The sequence below is a fragment of the Carcharhinus amblyrhynchos genome, chromosome 11, assembly GCF_965287045.1.
Source record: "Carcharhinus amblyrhynchos chromosome 11, sCarAmb.v2.hapA, whole genome shotgun sequence".
NCBI lineage: Eukaryota > Metazoa > Chordata > Chondrichthyes > Carcharhiniformes > Carcharhinidae > Carcharhinus > Carcharhinus amblyrhynchos.
The window spans coordinates 31,655,827-31,678,355 of NC_137334.1; the positions used below are offsets into that span (position 1 = coordinate 31,655,827).

General features: G+C 43.6%; 1 protein-coding gene across 3 annotated transcripts in view; it reads right to left on the bottom strand.

Annotated features, from left to right (window-relative positions):
• The window catches only part of myo1b (myosin IB), a 272,073-nt gene that overhangs the window by 167,310 nt on the left and 82,234 nt on the right, over positions 1 to 22,529 (bottom strand). For all 3 annotated transcript variants that reach the window (XM_080198810.1, XM_080198808.1, XM_080198809.1), the window contains exon 4: positions 4,181 to 4,275. In XM_080198810.1, the coding sequence (XP_080054936.1) occupies positions 4,181 to 4,275 (95 nt within the window). The remainder of the gene's footprint in view (positions 1 to 4,180; positions 4,276 to 22,529) is intronic.

Here is a 22,529-nt window from a genome sequence, read left to right on the forward strand (position 1 = left end):
CCTCTATCCTATCCATCCCATTCATCATCTTATACGTCTCAATGAGATCTCCCCTCATTCTTCTAAACTCTAACGAGTACAAGCCTAGTTTATTCAGCCTCTCCTCATAGCTCAATCCCCTCAACTCCGGTATCAGCCTAGTAAACCTCCTCTGCACTCCCTCCAGGGCCAAAATATCCTTGCGCAGGTGCGGCGCCCAAAACTGCACACAGTACTCCAGCTGCGGCCTCACCAATGCCCTATACAGCTGCAGCAAGACCTCCCTACTTTTATATTCAATCCCCCTCGCTATGAAGGCCAGCATCCCATTCGCCTTCCTGACCACCTGCTGCACCTGCAAGCTGGGTTTTTGCGACTCATGCACAAGGACCCCGAGGTCCCTCTGCACCGTCGCCTGCTGCAGTTTTTCGCCACGTAAGTAATAGTCCTTCCTACCATTCTTCCTACCAAAGTGGACCACCTCACACTTGCCAACATTAAATTCCATTTGCCATTTCCTGGCCCATTCGCCCAGCCTATCTAGATCCTTCTGCAGACTCTCCACACCCTCCGCACAATTTGCCTTTCCCCCAATCTTGGTGTCATCAGCAAATTTCGACACCCTGCACTCGGTTCCCTCCTCCAGATCATCTATATAAATGGTAAATAGCTGAGGCCCCAGCACCGACCCCTGGGGCACCCCACTAGTCACCAACCGCCAATCCGAATAGCACCCATTGACCCCCACTCTCTGCCTCCTATTTGACAACCAATCCTCTATCCACGCTAACACCCTACCCCCAACTCCATGTCCCCTGACCTTCTGCAATAACCTCTTGTGAGGTACCTTGTCAAACGCCTTCTGAAAATCCAGAAAGACCACATCCACCGGCTCTCCTCTATCCACTGCCCTAGACACATCCTCATAGAACTCCAGTAAATTTGTCAGACACGACTTCCCTTTAATGAAACCGTGTTCCAATGAAATAGATTAAACATCACTTATGACACCTCAAAATGCTGGTACCCAATATGGAGATGTTACTGTTTCCACGTTCTAGTTCAGACTCAATTCAATTGTTGTAAAATAAAAATGGATTGCAACATCAGATGCTTTTCTTTCCAAAGTATATTGTGCAGCCAGATTTAGTTTCAATATTGAAGCTCATTTTACACTGTACAGCTCTCGTTGGGTGGAAACTTTGTTGCATGGATAACAGCACACGGCTGTTAAAGTTATATGTTTCAGCAGCAGAAGTATCTCCCATTGCTGTCCTTGTAATTGTGGTTTGTTGCAACTGAACTAAAGGACAACATAAGCAGGATATATATATATATGTGCATGCATAAGCATTTGTATATGTACGTGTAAAGTGTGGTGGTGGAAAGGAGAGTTGTGATTTCTAAATGACGTGGAGGCACTGGAGTTGGACTTTTAACCTGTAGTTAGTTGTGCTTCCACACTCTGCATAAGGATTATGTGCACACCTCAACAATAACACTAGGGAATACTATAAACTCAAAATGTTAGCCAAAAAAATTCAGCAGTTCAGGCAACATCTGTGGAAGAAGGAGAGAGATACAGAAACACAGCTCTTAATGAATTAGAAGGTAACATTGGCAAAAGCTCAATCATTAGAGAGAAAGATGTTTTGATTTCTTTGTTGGCAGAGGGTGGGGGGGTTGAGAAAGCCTCATTTGTACGTTAACATTTGTAATCCCAGTTCTTTAAAAAGAAACTTGTGATGCAGACTAGTACCCTTGTTACATCTGATGAAAATACGAAGTCCAGACTTTGTTTGACAAGAACCATAAAGACGTCAGCAAAACAAATCCTAGTCACACCGTAACTTGATCATCACAAATGGTCAGTTTTGGCCGAATGGAGAATTCTCAGAATTATCTCCACTCATACCATTGCCATTGGAAGATTGCCACCCTTCCAATGCCGAATAAAATCTATTCTTCCAAATCTGCCGATTTAATGAAATAGGTGTCGAAAATCCCCAACAGAACATGGATGCAGCTATTTACCATTTATATAGATGATCTGGAGGAGGGAACCGAGTGCAGGGTGTCGAAATTTGCTGATGACACCAAGATTGGGGGAACGGCAAATTGTGCGGAGGGTGTGGAGAGTCTGCAGAAGGATCTAGATAGGCTGGGCGAATGGGCCAGGAAATGGCAAATGGAATTTAATGTTGGCAAGTGTGAGGTGGTCCACTTTGGTAGGAAGAATGGTAGGAAGGACTATTACTTACGTGGCGAAAAACTGCAGCAGGCGACGGTGCAGAGGGACCTCGGGGTCCTTGTGCATGAGTCGCAAAAACCCAGCTTGCAGGTGCAGGAGGTGGTCAGGAAGGCGAATGGGATGCTGGCCTTCATAGCGAGGGGGATTGAATATAAAAGTAGGGAGGTCTTGCTGCAGCTGTATAGGGCATTGGTGAGGCCGCAGCTGGAGTACTGTGTGCAGTTTTGGGCGCCGCACCTGCGCAAGGATATTTTGGCCCTGGAGGGAGTGCAGAGGAGGTTTACTAGGCTGATACCGGAGTTGAGGGGATTGAGCTATGAGGAGAGGCTGAATAAACTAGGCTTGTACTCGTTAGAGTTTAGAAGAATGAGGGGAGATCTCATTGAGACGTATAAGATGATGAATGGGATGGATAGGATAGAGGTGGAGAGACTCTTCCCGCTCAAAAAAGACAGTAGGACTAGGGGGCACAGCCTCAAGATAAAGGGGAGGCGGTTTAGAACGGAGTTGAGGAGGAACTTCTTCACTCAAAGGGTGGTGAATCTCTGGAATTCTCTGCCCGTTGAAGTGGTGGAGGCTGCCTCGCTAAATATTTTTAAGAAGCGGGTTGATGGGTTTTTGATAAGAGAAGGGATTAAGGGTTATGGGGAGAGGGCGGGAAAGTGGAACTGAGCCACGACAGATCAGCCATGATCTTATTGAATGGCGGGGCAGGCTCGAAGGGCTAGATGGCCTACTCCTGCTCCTATTTCTTATGTTCTTATGCCCTACTAGATCTCCAGCTTCTTGTAATTGCTTTGCATTACAATCCCCCAAAGTGATAGTCTGTGGAATGTGAAATATTACGAAGCACAATTGGCTCTCCATGATTTTGTTTCTAGTTTATAACAGGGAAGATACAAACTTGGAGAACTCTGGTCGGCCCAGTGTCGCTCTTCTGTATCTGCTGCCCTTCTCTGGGCCTGCAATAAAAATTTACTGTATAATTACATTTAAGGGGACTATTGATTTATTCCATAAAGTAATGTCACTGTTATGATCAATTTGTACATTTTTGTTCCTTCCATCTTTGTGTTCTGTGGGGCGAGTGTGGGTGGGGTCAGGAGGGGTGTAGGGAGCAGAAGTGAATGTGAACGCAGAGCCCCACAAAGAAAGGGGCTGGGGTTGGAAGGTGGGCACCCACCTTATTTTACATGCCACCCCCCCCCGCCCCACCAAAAACATGCCTGTCAGGGGCACATAAAATGCAACCCATTGTGGTGGTGCCATGAAAGTATGAGGTCATTATTTGATTTTTGCCTCTAAATTACCCGGACGAGAAAATGGCCCCTATTCTCGGTAAAGATAGAGGCCCATAAAATATTTGTGCCATTTCCACAAACATAGTTATTAGAAATCCTCAGCATGAAGAGGGAGAAGTGGTAAAATAGCTTCTTTCATCAGTATTAGAGATTGCAGCCATTGCATAGAATTGCATAGGATTACGGTGAATTTACAGCGCAAACCATTCTATCCAATGGGCTTTTAAAGGGTGTTTATTCTCTGCACATCTCTTGTCACCTAACTTCATCTAACCGTTTTCACACATGTACCTTTCCATCTCCCCTTTAAATGCATCTTTTTGTTCACCACAGCTGCTTCATGTAGGAGCAAGTTCCATATTCTAAACAGTCTTTGAGGAAAGACCTATTTCCTATTTACTGACTAGATTCATTAATGACTGTGTTATATTTAAGTCACTAGTTTTGGTCTCCCCATAAGTGAAAACACATTATCCTATCAAACCTATTCATCATTTTAAAGACTTATATTAGATCAACACTAAGTCACAGCTGATGGGACTGAACCACCTCTCCAGAATTAATTTATCGGCTGCTGCACTGTCCATTGTCTCAGTAAACCAACAATGCCAAAACTTTGTGATATTTAACAGATAAAATGCATTGATACCTGTTTTGCCGGCTCCACTTTCTCCAGTGATAAGAATGCATTGATCCTTGTCCTGATCTCGTAAAGATCTGTAGGCTTCATCTGCTAAAGCGTAGCTGTGGAAATAATACATCTGTTGTAAAAACTGAAATTTTTAAGAAACGTACAAACATTTCGGCAGAAGCGAGGGAGGAATGACAAGTCCTGTTCCACACTGGGTGACAATAAAGAACAAAAATTTCAATAAGCATATTGTGCTGTTACTACAGAACAGCAATTCAAGGAGCTTCACAGAAATATTCTAAACAAATTATGACACTGAGTCACGTAGGGAGGTATCAAATATGATGATAGTAGTGCTATGATAATTGCTCATTTTAGCCACGTAGTGTTTATTTAGGGATAGAGCTAATGGATTTTTGTTTACAGATACAGATTTCCCCTGTGGTTTTGATTAGATTGATTGAAAGGGTCATGAGTTATTGATCAGGCGCTGATGTGGTAATGGAAGGAGCTAGATCTGTAGCAGAAAGCAGTCAGTTTCAGTTGGGGTCAGGCTAAAGTCAGAGGCATGTTCCTGAGGACTCTCTCTCCCTCCACAAAATTTCTCTGAAAGCTTCAAGACTGTTAACACAATTTGTAGCAAGTATGCCTGGGTTTGCTAATTATATGTATTTAAAAGTAGTTTTCATCTATGCACGAATGGAGTTTATTTGGTACTGGACCAGTCATAAGCTAGAAAGTAAAGATGTTTTCTTTCATTTTTAAATACTGCTCAACTGATAACAGTTAAAGTGATTCACTTTTTAAAGTAAATGGTGTTATTAAATGAAGTTTGTTCTACTTTCAAAGATTATTCTTTGTCAGTGGATTTACTCCTGGGAGAACTACCTTAACCTCACATTTATACCAAAAGTAAATATTGTTGGGGTCTAATGTGGTGTCCTTATGTAACTTGGGGCTCTGGTCCAAGACCCTAACAAGGGCAGATGACCAAAAGCATGTGTTAAAAGATGTCAGAGAAGTGGAGCTGTGGAGAATTTTATGGACTGAATTTCAGAGCTTGGGGTCTAGGCAACTTAAAGCATGAACGCCAATGATGGAATAATGACCAAGATGCAAGAACTAATGGAATCAATGGTGGTCATCTCCAGATAGCTCAATCTTGTGGCAGATCCTATGTTGAGGGTTTGGACTCTGTTGCCTTCCTGCCACTCTTTTCTCTCCAGAGACCTGAAGTTCTGCCCTTCCTACAATGGGGCTTGCCCCTTATCACCATTTGGCCCAAACACAGACAATCATGCCCCAATTGCCAGTTGGAGCCTTTCTTCTTGGCAGAAAGCTGCCCAATTGCCCTTGCAGCTTTGCCCCTGCTCTTCTGTTGCTGGGATGCCAGGAGTGCCAACCCTGGACATGGAGTGCCCACTTTCCTTGGCACCTGTGCAGCATCAAGTGCATCACCTTGCCATGTGCCCAGTCTCCTTTACCCCACTGATCATGGGCTGGGGTGATTTGCCAGGATAGTAATAACTGGCATGTCTCTTGGTACGTACTTATCATTAAGGTGTGGCTGACCTGTCAGCCCCTTTAACAATCTGAAGTTCTAGTCCTGACAAACTCTTCCCGAGTTTTGCAATAGTCTAATAGGCTTCACTGGGAGGACAGCAGGATTTCTATCCCCACTTTGCCCCCTACCCTGGTGGTAATTTCTTGTGCCCAGATTGGTGACTTGAAATTGGCCAGCTGCCCAGCACCATTATTTTAGACGTTCTCCCCACACCCCACCTCCGTTCCAGCCCATCTGCAGAGGAGTCCCAAAAATACAACCCAAAGAATCTAACATCAGGTCACAAATGAGCAGCAATTTCCATTACTCAGTGCAAAAATGTCAGCAGTCAACTCAATGATGACTGGAAATATAGAATCCTGCATTTAAAAAGCATGTGGCACCTCCACATCATGACATTTAAAAAGGAGTTAGATCATTGTCTTGTTGAGGATTTTGTGGGTAGACTTTCTGAAATAAACTGGAAGAGACTGCTGCTGAAAGCTACCATTATCCTCCCTGGGTAGAAGAGAACATAGCAGCAGAGACTGTGCCCATTGTAGCTTTCATCACCACAAGTACTGGCTGAAAAGAAACCTTAAAGTGCCATATTTGCCACACTGACAGATTTTTTTTTAATTAGTGTCACAAGTAGGTTTACATTAACGCTGCAACGAAGTTACTGTGAAAATCCCCTAGTCGCCACACTCTAGCGTCTGTTTGGATACACTGAGGGAGAAATTAGCACAGCCAATACATTTAACCACCACATCTTTCGAACTGTGGGAATAAAACTCATGCAGACACAGGGAGAATGTGCAGGTTCTGTACAGATAGTGACTCAAACCAGGAATCGAACCTGGGTCCCTGGCATTGTGATGCAGCAGTGCTAACCATTGTGTCCAACTAACTTGCCACAACAACTGAATGAACTCAAAACATTAACTCTCTTTCTCTCCCCACAGAGGCTGTCAGACCTGCTGAGATTTTCCAACATTTTCTGTTTCTGATTCCAGCATCTGTAGTAACGTGCTTTTATTCAGCCAACTTCCCAACGTGAAATAAAACAAACTTAGAATCATAGAACTCTACAGTGCAGAAAGGGACCCTTCGGCCCATCGAGACTACAGCAAACACAATCCCACCCAAGCCCTACCCCCATATCCCTACACATTATACCCACTAATCCCTCTAACCTATGCATCCCTGGACACTAATAGACAATTTCTTAGCATGGCCAATCAACTTAACCCGCACATCTTTGGACTGTGGGAGGAAACCGGAGTACCCGGAGGAAACCCATGCAGATACGAGGAGAATGTGCAAACTCCACACAGACAGTGACCCGAGCCAGGAATTGAACCCATGACCCTGGAGCTGTGAAGCAGCAGTGCTAACCACTGTGCTACCGTGCCGCCCATACTACTACAAAAGTTCCCTGCCAATTACATGTGTGCGTGATTGAAGAACATCTCATTCCCAGGATCCTTTTAGGAAGCAAGGCTGGTCATCAATGCCATTTTGTCCCTCGACAGACTGAGATGTTAGCCTTAACTAGAAGGCTAGTTACCTTACTGCATTAAAATTCAGTTTTCCATGTTAGTGGGAAGCTGTAGAAATTCAGAGCGCCTTCCTAGATGGTGGGACTTGGACATTGCCTGCTTTACTCACAGTGTGGACAATAGAATCAGGGAATGGGAGGCCAAGGATTATATTCTATATAATGTATAGGATGGAAACCAGAACTGTTTTTTCCTCACAGTCGCAAGTCTTTTCAGTATGCTACACTGAAAAGTAAGAATTTTACACATCCAGGAACTGGTTTCTGAACCAGAGAGACCAGAATCGTCTGGAAAGGTGCAACTGAGCTAGATACGATTGAATGCCCTCTATGTAAATTGAGGTAATCTAACACCCATCAGATTAATTCTCAGGCACAGTGCAGGTCATAACTTCCTACAATAAATGGCATCCACTAGGGATGGGCAATAAATTCTGCCCAGCCAACGACACCCATGTCCCACAAATTAATCTTAAAAATGTCAGCACGTGTACTAACATTTCTGACAATTAGGATTTGCTCATTAAGAAATCCTGTAAAAAGTATGTTGTGGTAGATCAACTTCTGACTCTTTAAAAACGTGATATGTAGTAATGGTCATTAGGAAAATATCCTATTGGAATTCACCTTCATCTCCAGTCCCCCTGGATAATCCATCTAAAGGAGATGACTGCAAAATGTTTTGGAGGCTCACCCCAGCACACTGGTGATGGCATCCACGAGTTCCTGAGGAAATTTTTTTGAATAACTGCAAAAGCTTAATCACCTGCTCATCTGCAGCTTCTGCCACCTCCAGGAATGGTGGGCACAAGGCATGAACCTGCCTCCCTGGGCATTGAGTATCACTACAGCACGAGTGGCAGGGAATAGAACAGGCCTCACTCGTACATGCTTCAAATAGGCAGGCACGTTGCATGTCATCAGTCTCTAACTGCAGGAAACGGGAGCGCGAGGTGGACATCAAAATGGAAGAGCCTGATCCAGTTCAGATGCAGGCTGGGAAGTCATTGGCATCAACTCAAAAGAAAAACAAACAAAAAAAGCATCACAGAAATGCTGAGCACCAGAGACAGCTGTAGCATTTTGCCATTTTTCTGCATTCCCTAACATATGTCAACAAAGTATTTGAATTTCACATTCCTAACTGTCAGAAATGTTGTACAATAAATCAGTAACTACAAAGAAGTGGAGGGAGGGAATTTTTGGACTGCCTGTCCCGAAACAGATCCACAATTTAATTTACTTGCTCTGTTGTATATTTACAGCCTCATTCCCTGATGTGTTTTTTTTTATTCAAACCAATACAGGAGTTTAATAAGTCCCCACTGTCAACAAGAGTCTGTCTCTATGCAGATCCAAATATCCCACAATTAATCCAGCTCCCATGAGAAGGACCAAGAACATTAATTACGCTCCCGTCAGTCTTAGCAAAATAAATACAAACTGCTGAAGTAGCCTTGGTTTAGCAATGCTGATTAATTTAGCATTTTTTGTAGGCCATTGTTATTGTGCTACTCCTTCGCAAGTTAACTTGCGGTGGTGGTGGGGGTGGGTGCGGAGGTAGTAGCTTAAGGAAGCACATTTTAAATATGATCTTGTCCCTAACTGGTCTATTTTAAAGTTCCTTCTCCTCACCAGGGGGACTTGCAGGCATCTTGGACGCGAGCCTCTGATACGAATGATCATTAGTCAGAAGATAAGAAAATCCATTAGTGCAGTCAGGTGATTCATAATGATTGTGTCCAGCTGTATGGACTGCTCCAGTTCCCCTCAGTAACTCCTCCCCTACTCCCAGACAGCCAGGAACCAGCTAGTATGGTTGGAACTGTGGATATGGTTCATGTCCCAACACCCCATAACATACTTTGCTGATACCTGGTGGGGGGGGGGGATGTCTCTTAACAGGTGGCTCAGTGACAACAACCTCCGCTCCAAGTCAGAGGATTGTGGGTTTGAGTCCTACTCCAGAGACTTGAGCACATAATTCCGAACCAAAGAGTCCCTACAGTGCATGAGGCCGCCATTTGGCCCATCAAGCCTGTACCAACAACAATCCCACCAGATCCTAACCCCATAACCCCTCGTATTTACTCTGCTAACCTCCCTGACACGAAGGGGCAATTTATCATGGCAATCCACCTCACCAGCGCATCTTTAGAGTGTGGGAGGAAATGAGCACACTCATAACAAAACCCACGCCAACAGTGAGAGATGTGCAAACTCCACACAGACAGACACCCGGGGCAGGAACCGAACCCAGGTGCCTGGCACTATGAGGCAGCAATGCTAACCACTGTGCCACTATGCTTCAATTCAGTGCAACACTGAGCAAGCATTCAAAGGTGCAGTCTTTCAAGTGAGATGTTAAACCAAGTCGGCACTCCGGTGAATGTGAAGGATCCCACTTTGAAAAGCGAGGAAGATCTCCCACAGCAGTGTGGCCAATATCTGCCTGCCAACCCACACACAAACAGAAGATCTGTCCATCATTGCATACCGTACAAACTGGCTGCCATGTTCTCTACATTAGAAATTTACTTTGTTGGTTGTAAAGTGGTTTCAGAGGGCCCAAGGTTTTGAAAGGTGCTATCTCAGCCCAAGCGTTTTATTCAACCCGCGCAGCTGTTACTGTTCAGCACTATTTTCTGTCAGAAAAGATAAGGTAAAAGGGTGTTGTTATTGCAAGCTGAACTACAATCTCGAGGACAGCGCTAAGAAAGTTTCTGCTGCGAAGTCTGTTAACTAGCAGAAGCTTCTTACTCCACCTATAATAGCTGCAACTTGGTTCTCCTCTTGCTTCTATCTCAATACGACTGGCTGGATATATCCTGAACAGGAGCAGGTATACAGTCTGATTTGGGAAACAGAAAATGGATAAAATTGGAGGTGGAATATGAAGCATTTACCAGGGTATTAGAATGTAAATAAAGAGGGGTTGGATTTGGTAGCTGCCCTTGAGGGGAGGAAACAAAGTCTGATGGGGTGAAGTACAATTAAAAATGTAATAATGGCTCTGTAACACCACAGGGCAAAGAAGAAAATTGAAACACATATCTGACTATCACACAGCTCAGATGCCAACTGAATGCAACTTTTAAGCTTTAAGTACACAGCTTCCCATTCTGTTACTGAAAGTCTCTAGCATTACATTTTACAACTTAAATGCCCAAACTTTGATGACAACATGGCCAAAATCAAACCCCTTCTCCCGTTTTGGTGACAGATGAAAGTGTGCTTTTTAAACCCAAAGAGGAACCTCAAAGTACACACATGCACACGCATGCGCGCGCACATGCACACACACATCAAACTAATTCAAAACAGTAGAGTCAAGACAGCACAAGTTCAATCAAGAATAGGTGATGTTTAAAATTGTTATCAGGAAGATCCTCACACAGGACCATGGGGATGGGTAATCTGAGAATCGTTGGAAAAAACACAAATGGATGCTGTGGTGAAAGCTCTTCCCAGACGAATGACCAAAATCATATGCATCGTGAAGGATAGGAGCAGGAGTAGGCCGGTTAGTCCCTTACTCCTCTTCTGCCATTCAACAAGATGATGGCTGACCTCCATCCTAACTCCATACTCCCACCTTTGTCCTACATCCCTTCATCAATCAACCAGCCTCAACATTTAAAAGGAACAATCGGTCTAGCATCAATTGCAGCTCTGGAGCAGAGCTCCAAAATTACCATTCTTTGATTGTAGAAACCCTTCCTTATTTCACTCCTGACAGATCTGGCTGTAGCTTTTAGACCATACCCTCTGAACTTAGACTCCCAGAGAATCAGAAATAGTTTCTCTCTCTCCCCTCCCTGCTCTCCTTAATATTGTGAAAACGCATACCAAGTTATCACATGCCTCTTAAATTCCGAGACTGCAATCCCAGTTTATTAACCGCTCCTCTGATTTGGACTCCGATCTGGACTCTGTGTCTATGTGTATCATTCTGGCAAACCAAGGCTGTACTCCTTTCAAAACCAGTGTCTCCTAAGGAGTTATGTGTCCTAAACTGTTTACTGTACTGTTAGTGTAGTCTAACTTCTACCTTGTGATCTTTTTCTCCAAAGGCCAACATTCCATTAGCCTTTTATAATTTATTTTTATTTTCTGTACCTGCCCATGACATTTTAATGATCTATAATGGATTTTGAGGCTGCCTCTACCACTTTTAAATTTAATAAAAGTACCTTGTTTCATCATTTTTGCATCCAAAGTGGGTAATCTTCCATTTGCCTAAGTTGAACTCTGTCACAGTTTTGCTAAATTCATCTGTTAATAGCTCTTAATTTTACATTTCCATCTACATGGTTTACCATGTCATCTGTCTATGTGACATCTAAAATCTGGGAAAGTGGCTTTCCATCAAATAAATACGATAAATATCTGAGGCTTCTATACAATTTTTTGTGGGACACCTTTGTCCCATCCTGCCAATTATCCTTTTCCTCAACTAAACTAGTTATTCTGCCATTTTTTAAGTTGTCATTAATAATATTACAGTCATCAGTTTTCAAACGGTCCCCACTGCTCTTGACTACAACCTACTTCTCAACATAAAACCAAAAGTCTGGGGGTGCTTGGATCTGAAACAAAAACAGGAAATGCTGGAAAATCTCAGCAGGTCTGACAGCACCCATGGGGAGAGAACAGAGCCAATGTTTCAAATCTAGATGTGCCTTCATCAGAGCTGACAAATTTATTGACGAAGGTTCATCTAGACTTGGCTCTCTTCTCTTCCCACAGATTCTGTGAGGCCTGCTGAGATTTTTCAGCATTTTCTGCTTTCTATTTCCCACTATAATTGTTACAAGTTTCTTTTCATACTCTTCCTTTTGTAGCTTTTATCATCTGTTTTGGCAGCCTTTGTCTCTCTCCTGTTCATCAAGATGTGTTTTTTTGGAGTTCTTTTAAGTTTTAATCTTGTTTCTTACTTCTTTGGTTGTTATCCAGTAAAGTCTCATTGGATATAAACTAGTTCTGTACAGTATCTCTCTTTTGAAAATACCCCAGCCATACATCATTTCCAATGGCATCTGAATATTTCACCTCAGCAATCATAAATTATAATAGTGAAGGGGAAATATCATCAGATCCTATTGCTGTTCTGTACTTCACTGATATTTCCATAGATCAAAAATGCAAATTTTTTAAGGAATCTGAAAACACATTAAGCCCCAACAAGCCTGAATGTTCTTTTTATCGTAGAATCTACAATGCAGAAGGAGGCCATTTAGCCCATTGAGCCTCCACCTACAACAATCCCACCCAGGTCCTATCCCCATAATTCCACATATCTATCCTCCTAATCTCCCTGACACCAAGGGTAATTTAGCATGACCAAGCAACCCAACCCATGCATCTTTAGAGTTTGGGAGGAAACCGAAGCATCCGGAAGAAACCCATGCAGACACAGGGAGAACATGCAAACTCAACACAGACAGTGACCCAAGGCCGGAATTGAACCCAGATCCCTGGTGCCATGAGGCTGCAGTGCTAACCACTGTGCTGCCCTTATTAATTAACCCCCCTTCTCAACTAAATCTCTTCTCTGACCAGGAAAATATTCACTTTTGTACATATTTATGTTTACTTCAGTGGTTTATCATAGAATTAGTCTGGTTCCATTATCCTTTAGGTGAAAAGGTTCCCCAGAAATTTCTTCTTCCTCCCAGATCTCCTAGTTTTTAAAATCACTGAAGACTCAACCATTTGTCAGATTTAATTTTGTCAACCATAATCATAAAAACTTCAAATTAGGTACTTTCCACACTCTCCTAAACAAGTCTTCCCGAAGTTTTTTCCTCACAAATTTACTGACTCCAGAATCACCTTCACTGCCCACTTCTGTGTTTTTAAAATAATAAACATAATGGGTGGAATTTAATGGAGCTCACTGTAGTGCACTTGATGGCTGGGAGAAGGGGATTGGGGGAGGGGTGCAGGCGAATCAAGCAGAAGGCTGTGCATCTGATTCCAGGTGACGGGAAAATGGTCCCACATTTAGGAGCTGAAGGGGAGCCTGACATGGGAATCCCACCCATTGATGGCGAGATGTCAATTAGACTCATTCACAAGTCGTTTGAGACCAGTTATTACCCGAGACGACAAGATTTAATGCTAGGTCAGAGATTTAAACCGGCCTTACATGGATCTCCCGTGACTCCCGAAAGTTGCACAGGAAACCCTGTTGAGTTTGCTGGCAGCCTTGTGGGGTGAGGGTCCCTCATTCACAGGTACCTAATGCCTAATTGAAGGACTTGGTGTCGGGAGGGTATGAAAGCCAACGCCTGCTCTTACAACCAACCCCTCTTCCCCTCCACCCTTCAAGATGGTGCCAGAGAGTTGTGTCCTCTTGCAAGCTGTGCCTGCATACCCTCTAATTCTATCTTTTACTCTCGTTCTATGCTTCTAAAATTCTATTCGAACTCTTCAATGACTGTAGTGTTACATTCTGCACTCTCTAAGTTAAGTTTATTTATTAGTCACAAGTCAGGCTTACATTAACACTGCAATGAAGTTACTGTGAAATTCCTCTAGTTGCCACATTCCAGCACCTGTTCGGGTCAATGCACCTAACCCGCACATCTTTCAGTCTGTGGGAAGAAACTGGAGCACCCGGAGGAAAGCCATGCAGACAAAGGGAGAACATGCAAACTCTACACTGACAGTGATCCAAGCTGGGAATCAAACCCAGGTCCCTGGCACTGTGAGGCAGCAGTGCTAACCACCATGCCACCCTTTATGTACAGTATGCTTTGTGTGTTTCTTGCTCGAAACAATACTGTATACCAATACATGCAACAATAAATCAAATCAAAAACACCCATCTCACCCCACTTACCTGTTTCCAGGGATCCAGCGACAATTCCTGGTGAAGGCCTCAGTGCATTATTTGGAGTGGCCACTGATCCTGATGGTGCTGCCAGCACTGGAGAGGTGTCAGCCTCTCTCTGTCTCTACAGATAATGTAATTTACTTTGATCCAGATACAAATCTGTGCATGTTTCAGGAGTGATCCAAACAATCACATTATAATTTTACCGCACATCATTCTTCTCTACCCATTGGTGTCCTGAAAATATTCCACTTTTCACTCCAATTTCAGACTTTGCCTTTCCCACATTTGGATGGGAACTCCTGAACCATTCTGACTGACTGGCAGCTCTCAGACGCAGGATTTCTGCCTTACTCAAGGTTTAATCAGAAGAGATGCCTGATGCTGTTAGGCAAATGCCCCTTTGGACTTAGTAGCACCGAGGTCTTCACCAGGGCCTCAGGTGGAAAGGTGATGCATGACTCCCATCATCTTAAACTAAATCCAATATTCTTCCCAGTGAGCTACTTCAGATTGTACTGTGTATTGGTTAGAACCATTCTTTAAATTGTAATTAGTCTACTCTTGATCATCAGTAAAGTGATGGAAGAAATCATCAACAGTTCTATCAAGCAGCACCTGCTCAGCAATAACCTGCTCAGTGACGCCCAATTTGGGTTTTGCCAGGGTCACTCAGCTTCTGACCTTATTACAGCCTTGGTTCAAACATGGACGAAAGAGCTGAATACCACACGTAAGGTGAGAGTGACAGCCCTTGACATCAAGGCTGCATTCGACCGAGTGAGGCGTCAAGGAGCCCTAGCGAAACTGGAATCAATGGGTATTGGGGGGCAAACTCTCCGCTGGTTGGAGTCATACCTGGTACAAAGGAAAATGGTTGTGGTTGTGGAGGGTCAGTCATCTCAGCTCCAGGATATCTCTGTTGGGGTCCCTCAGGTTAGTGTCCTAGGCCCAACAATCTTCAGTTGCTTCATCAATAACCTTCCCGCCATCACAAGGTCAGAAGTGGGGATGTTCGCTGATGTTTGCGCAATGTTCAGCGCCATTCACAGTTCCTTTTATACTGGGTCTATCCATGTTCAAATACAACAAGATCTGGACAATATCCAGGCTTGGGCTGACAGGTGGCAAATAACATTTGCGCCATACAAATAACCATCACCAATAAGTGACACTCTAACCACTGTCCCTCAATATTCAATAGTGTTAACATCACCGAATCTCCCACTGCCAACATCCTTGGGGTTACCATTGACCAGAAGCTCAACTGGACTCACCACATAAACATAGTGGCTACAAGAGCAAGTCAAAGGCTAGGAAGACTGTGACAAGGAACTCACCTCCTGACTTCTTGAAGCATATCCACCATCTACAAGACACAAGTCAGAAGTGTGATGGAATACTTCCCATTTGCCTGGATGGGTGTAGCTCCAACAACACTCAAAAAGCATGGCACCATCCTAGACAAAGCAGCCCACTTGATTGGCACCACATCCACAAGCATCCACTCCCACCACCACCACTAGCTACAAGATGCACTACAGCAGTTCATCAAAGAACCTTAGACAGCATCTTCCAAACCCATGATCATTTCCATCTAGAAGGACAAGGGCAGCAGATATACGGGAACACCATCACCTGCAAGTTCCCCTCCAAGCCACTCACCATCCTGACTTGGAAATATATCGCTGTTCTTTCGCAGTCGCTGGATCAGAATCCTGGAATTCCTTCCCTAACGGCATTGTGGGTCAACCCATAGCACATGGACTGCAGTGATTCAAGGCAGCAGCTCACTACTACCTTCTCAAGGGATGGGCAATAAACGCTAGCCAGCCAGGGGTGCCCATGTCCCACAAATGAATAAAAAGACATTTTAAAAATCCTTTAATCAATGCAACCCCATTATTTGCATGTTTTATTCCAATAGACCACCTGGTACACCATTGTTCCATTTAATACATGTTGCTTCTTGTAACTCCCTGGGCCAAATTTTCCCATGCCTCTGCCAGCAGGTTCAATTGCAGGTGCGCAGGAAGAATTTGGTGGAACCCCAAAAAACAATTTTACACAAGTGTGAATTTCCCACGGGATCTTGCACTGGTGCTGGCCATGGCAGATCAGGAAACCCTCTGGAGGCTGGCATGAAACTCATTTACATTCTACCGATGTGATGCACTCACACCCGATTCCTTACAGTGCCAATGGGCAAACACACCATTGCAAAAAACATTGGGACTGACCTGAACAATGCCTGGGGCTGCTTCCGGAGTTTGAGATGGAAGCCACCAGTAAGTCTGGACCCTGGACAGCAGTGGTTGGGAGGACCTTCTGTAGGTGGACCTTCCAGATTCAGTGTCCTGGAAGCAGTCCATCTTCTAGCCTTAGAATGTTCCTGGAAATCCACCTTCTTTTTCAGGAGGTCCACCTTGTTTCCTCAGCAGTGGGTCAATGAAATTGGGTGCCTTTTCGATATGGCACCCAAACCCAACAGCAGACCATGTGTTATCAGGCATGCCATGCTATGGAGTGTAGCATAAAGCCCCTGGGTGCATAATTAGTGAGGTCGGGAGCAGAAGATTTTCAAGGGTTGCTGGCCTCTATAGCAGGAATCACTCCACGTTCCCGGATACCACGGGACTTAGTCCCAGGATGGAAGAATTTTGTCCCTTGTTTCTACAGCAATTAGTTCACACTTGTCCACGTGGCATTGTTTTTGCCAGCTATTTACTCTATTACCTGAAAGACTGAAAACCCTTTTTAAATCTGGTTCCTGACCATTTGCTTTGTCACCTCTCGTATCACGGTTTTGACAACCTTTATGATGGCAAAACCATTAGAATATGTATTAATAGCACTCAAGTAACATTTTGGTGCAAATTACAAATCCCGATGATTGAAAGTAGCCATTCCTGATGTAATTCTACTTGATGTGGAGCCTCACAGACAATGCATTTTAGAATGCTGAATTTCATGGTTTACATGTTTCGAGCAGAATTAAGAAGTGTTTTTAGGGTAATGGGTTAGGGAACAATTGACTGTCCAGCGCACAAAAAGATAAATTCACCAATCCCACACCTTTTGCTTCAAAGTGTAGCTGAGAGGGACAACACAGATTATCTAATCTGGCCTCCCTGCTGGGCATACTGGATCAGTGAATTTAGCCTCTGAACAGTCGACTCTCTGCAAACACTTTTGCATTAAAATGCATCTATTCGTGCCAAAACTTTTTTGGTGGGGTTTTCAGACCTCCCACTGTAGCTTCCGATGAGCGGATCCCTGGAAAAGCAGCATACGCAGTTAATGCCGCCATTAAGGTCATTACTCCAGTTATGTGCAGAGGCCAGGGAAATCATCAGGGGATATCTCGTCCATTATCTCAAAGAGCTGTGCCAGATGTTAGTCTGCCGCCATCTCTTCAAAGCACGACTTTGTCGACTGAAAGTTCGTTAGCAGGATACAAAAGTCAATGCCTGGTTACATTATAGGTTTCAGTTGGAGAACATTTATTTACTAGTAAGCACAGGTGTCATAACCTTGTAAGGAAACATTTAAGTAAATAGTTACGAAACCAGCCAAACCCGCTGGTATTGCTGGTTTATCACGTGGAGGTACGTGGCAAAAATCACAGTAGTGACAGCTCACACTTACAATTCCCATTTTAATATCGATGTGCCAGGCTTTAATTGAAAGCAAGATTAGAATTATTTAAATAGTGAAGTGCATTGATGTAGACTATGTAATGCCATTGCATAGAACACGTCAATACATTTACGTTATTGCAAAAGCCAAGTCTCTCATTCTGCTAGTTATTTACTTTTACCCTGCTCCCTTACAGCAACTGAAAAACACCAATAAGCATTTTCATTCCCCAAATTTGATCGTGTGTGCAACATAATATCTGCTCCAATCACTTGAATGGAAACTGTAACACACACCAAGACCACATACACCACTATTACTTACGGATTCCTTTCCTTCCCTGGCTGTTTCTCACATATACAAAACCCAATCCCATATACATGCCAAATATAATTCAATCATTTCTCGACATACACAAGACATTCCACTTTTGCAACAAATCCTAAAACCTATCTCAGTTTATTTTACTTGATGGAGGTTGAAGTGGCATTCATTCTGCTTTTTGAAAGGTAAATACAATGAAAGATATCAGTGCACGCAATTCCTCCCCCTTCTTGTGCTGTCATTTCTCCTCTAAAAATGACAGATCCTAACTCTAATCCCTTGAATTCCCTTGGTAAAACAATGAGGATTAACCTTCTGCGATAAGTTTTGTTACTTCTGACAACGTTCAACACACTGTTTCCCATTTGCCAAAATAATGTTGATGAGCTGTCATCCCAATAAGTCTGTTGTATTGGAGCATTATATAACAAGCACAGTCAAATGGTCGTACAATACCAGTGATCAACCAAGTTCCCTTCAAAACACCCAACTACACACAGTGATAGGAAAGAAACCAGCCACCATAAGTAGATTCCTAGCTGCTTCATCACAATGCTTTACACTCAAGGGAATGATACAGAACCCTCTTATGCTAACTCACAACAAAGATTGATGCTGATCTCTGGTTGATGTTCAGACTCATTTAACCCCAGCTAGCATATCCAATAAGCTAAGAAAACAAGACAGCACCTCCGCTAATTCCAGTGTACTGAAGAGAGTGAAGTGGAAATGGCCAAAAGCTTCAAGTTCCTAGGTATTCAGATGACCAACCTGTCCTGATCCCTCCACTCCGACGCAATAGTTGAGGAAGCTCATCAACGCCTCCTAACTATGACTGCAACACCACATTCTGTAGCCTCTCCTTTCTTTCTTCCCTATGTACTCTATGAACGATATATTTGGTCTGTATAGCGTGCAAGAAACAGTACTTTTCACTGTATTCCAAAACATGGGACATACCAAATCAAATCAAGACGTATTATCAGGCATTACACAAAACAACACAATAATTAGGATCATGGAATCCCTACAGTACTGAAGGAGGCCATTCGCCCCATTAAGCCAGCACCAACAACAATCCCACCCTATTCCCATAACCCCACATAGTTACCCCAAAACTAGGGTCAATTCAGCACGGCCAATCAACCTAACCTGCACACCTTTGGACTGAGGGAGGAAAATGGGGCACCCGGAGGAAACCCACGCAGACATGGGGAGAACGTGCAAACTCCACACAGACAGTGACCCAAGACGAACCTGGGACCCTGTGAGGCAATAGTGCTAGCCACTGTGCCACCCACCGTGGCACAGTGGTTAATTGCTTAATACTGAGCAAACTAGCACATCTATCACGGCACACTAAAAAAATCAGAATGTTCAGTATTGATATCCATTGACACTGCTTGATTTTTTAAAAATCTCATGATTGTTTCCTTACATAAAATCATTGAACAGTTACAGCACAGAAGGAAGTCTTTTGGCCCTTGTTTCTGTAGCCATGCTCTTCAACAGCTACCCAACATGTCCACCATTGCCACATTTTCCCCAATTATTTTTTCTACTCCAATAATTATCCAACTGCTTTCAAACAACTGTAACAAAAGTATATTGAACTACAAGTCAAAATAAAAATTTTCATTTTTGTTTTGCTAACATATACTTCATTCATAAAATATCTAAAAGAATATTACAAACGTTTCAAAAAGACCATCACAGAAAGTGCAATAATATTCAGATTTTCTACCATGTTGCACTCTCTGAGGTGCTTCAGTACAATCAAAAAAACATATCACAGACATTTCCAAATGGTCATTCATTTTTTAAATATCTTTCTCCAAGTTACAAAACCAATGGGCAGAGTGGATAGGACAAGCCCTTAATCTATCTCCAGAAATCAATTCAAATTAAATCTCATTCCTGGTCCTCACAAGAGAGGCATGTTAGATCCAAACTGACAAGAACAGGCATTATACCTGATCCTGCACTTGATCCTACAGGCATTAGAGAACATCTGAATTTAATGCTTGCAATGATCATTTTGACATGATTGTGATGTTCTTTCAGATATTGTGCGAATAAAGTATATTTTTGCAAAAAAAACAAAGCTCTTTCTCCCCTATGTACGCTATAAAGCATTTATATAAGCATTGGAATTTACAGATGGTGATCTGAATCATTGAACCCATGCCAGTCTGAGGAGAAGATATAGGACAACTACTTTGGTCCCAAGCATAAAAAAGATCACTGAAGTGGACAGGAATTTATTTTTAAATCACTTCTCCTAGCCACTTACTAATTCCACAGCTAGAGTATTGAACTTTGACATTTATCCTGATTCAATGGCTTGTTAACTACTTGAGCAAAATTAAAGTATCTTTATTAGGGGCTCTTAGGATTGGCTGGTGGTTCAGATTTCAAAATCAAGCCTTCTTGCAATTTTATTGCAATTCTTTAAATGAAGATGAGAGCATTGATATGTACGATATTTCGATAAAAGAGAAAAATCATGCCCATTGTCTGGAAGCACCACTAATATAACTGCACCTGAAATAGGTGAAAGAACCAAATGTTCTCTTAGCTCAAACATTAGTCTTAACATTTTATACAACCGAAATCAATGATGTCCCATTCTCAAACTTTAGGTCTTTGAATTTTTACCGTCAATCAATCCAGTTATTGTGTTCAAAAGGATAACACTGCAAAAGCTGAAAATTTGAGAGAAGAGAGCAAAAGAGCTGGGGAAAATCTCAGCAGTTCTGCTGACAGCATCGATGGAGGGAGAAACAGCATTGTGGGAGGACTACCCCAAGTCCCCACCAACATATTCATTGGTGGGTGTTCAGGCAGAATATGGTGGCTGGTGACGTAAAACACTTGGGTGCATAATAAATATGGTCAGGGTTGAAAAGTTTGGCATGTTTTCCTGCTGGTTGCTGCAGCGGGTAACACTCCACATTCCTGCCCCACATTGGCACTTAGTCTCAAAATGGGAGAATTTCACCCTACGGGCCTGATTTTACCATTGGATCGTGCCCGTTTTCAGATGTGAAAACATGGTAAAGTTGGGCGTGAGGCCATTAACATGATCCGTGCCCGCATTTGCATGCGTTTAAATTGAATTAATGAACTACCCACCCATCTTTATCAGCATTTTCCCCTTTACCACCATGTTCACCAATCCGGAATCGGGTGGAAATGGATATGCTAAATAACTGTGTGCGTTTCGGGCGCTCCAGCTGCTGAAGAGGTGAATTTGGAGCTTTGAATGGCTCTCTGACTCAGTTCAGTGGTTGGGGAGGGGGAGGGGTGTGTGGCAGGCCAGATCATTATCTGGTGAGGTGGGAGGCCCGATCGTTGTCTCATTTGGGGGGTGGGGGGAGGGGGGGGAGCAAGGCAGATCTGATCATTTCTCTGGTGTGGAGGGGGGGGGTGGCAGGAGGAGGGAGGAGGAGGAGATGCTTCAGATGCACCTCGGGATGTTGGGGGGCGGGGGCGTGGGGAGCCAGAACATTCTCTGGTGAAGGGGTGGGGGAGGACAGAGAAGGCTGGTCAGACCTGTGAGCGGGAGGCACGGTGGGAGGATGAGGCCAGGTCATTCTCTGGCTTAGAGGGAGGGAGGCAGGTAAGATGTATCTCTGGTGGTGGTTGGGGGGGGGGCACGCTGCCACTCTGCGGGCAATGGGTATGGAGGAAGGGGGCAGGGGGTTGCGGCCGGTCTGGGCGGGGGGGTAGGTGCATAAAAAGGGGACAGTGATGTCTGTGGGGGCCATCGCTCCTGGGCTGCTTTATCCACTTCTTGTGGCCAGGGAGCAATCTGACACGGGCGTGCTTTTTCAATTTTTTTTTGAATTGTGCATGCTAAACCCCGCCCATAGCGCAATTCAGATTTGCGATCTTTTTCCAGGCTGAATGCGTATGAGGGCGCCTGAAAGCAGATTTCTAAGTCGGATCTGAATTGCGCCCAGATTCAGCACTCAATAAAAATGGTAAAATCGGGCCCTACGTTTCTGATTTCTGATAAAATGTTAACTGCTTCTCATTCCAAAGATCCTGCCTGACCCACTGAGTATCTCCAACAATTTTGTGTTTAGGTACGCTTTTCCTAGTCCATAGAAAACGCCATAGAAAACCAAAGATTTCTGATTGACAAGGGAATTAAGGGTTATGGGGAGAAAGCGGGAAAGTGGAACTGATCCACTTCAGATCAGCCATGATCTTATTGAATGGCGGGGCAGGCTCGAAGGGCTAGATGGCCTACTCCTGCTCCTATTTCTTATGTTCCAGTCTTAGTGCACAGATCAGACTGTTCCTCCAAGCAAGAGTCTGATCTCAGATCTGTTGCATATATGAGTTAACACATTTTTGTCATTTAAAAACCAGGTCTGGGGCAGGACAGTGGGTGAGAATTCTGATATTCCCTTTGCTCATGATGAAAGTTTTTCAAAATCTTAATACTGCC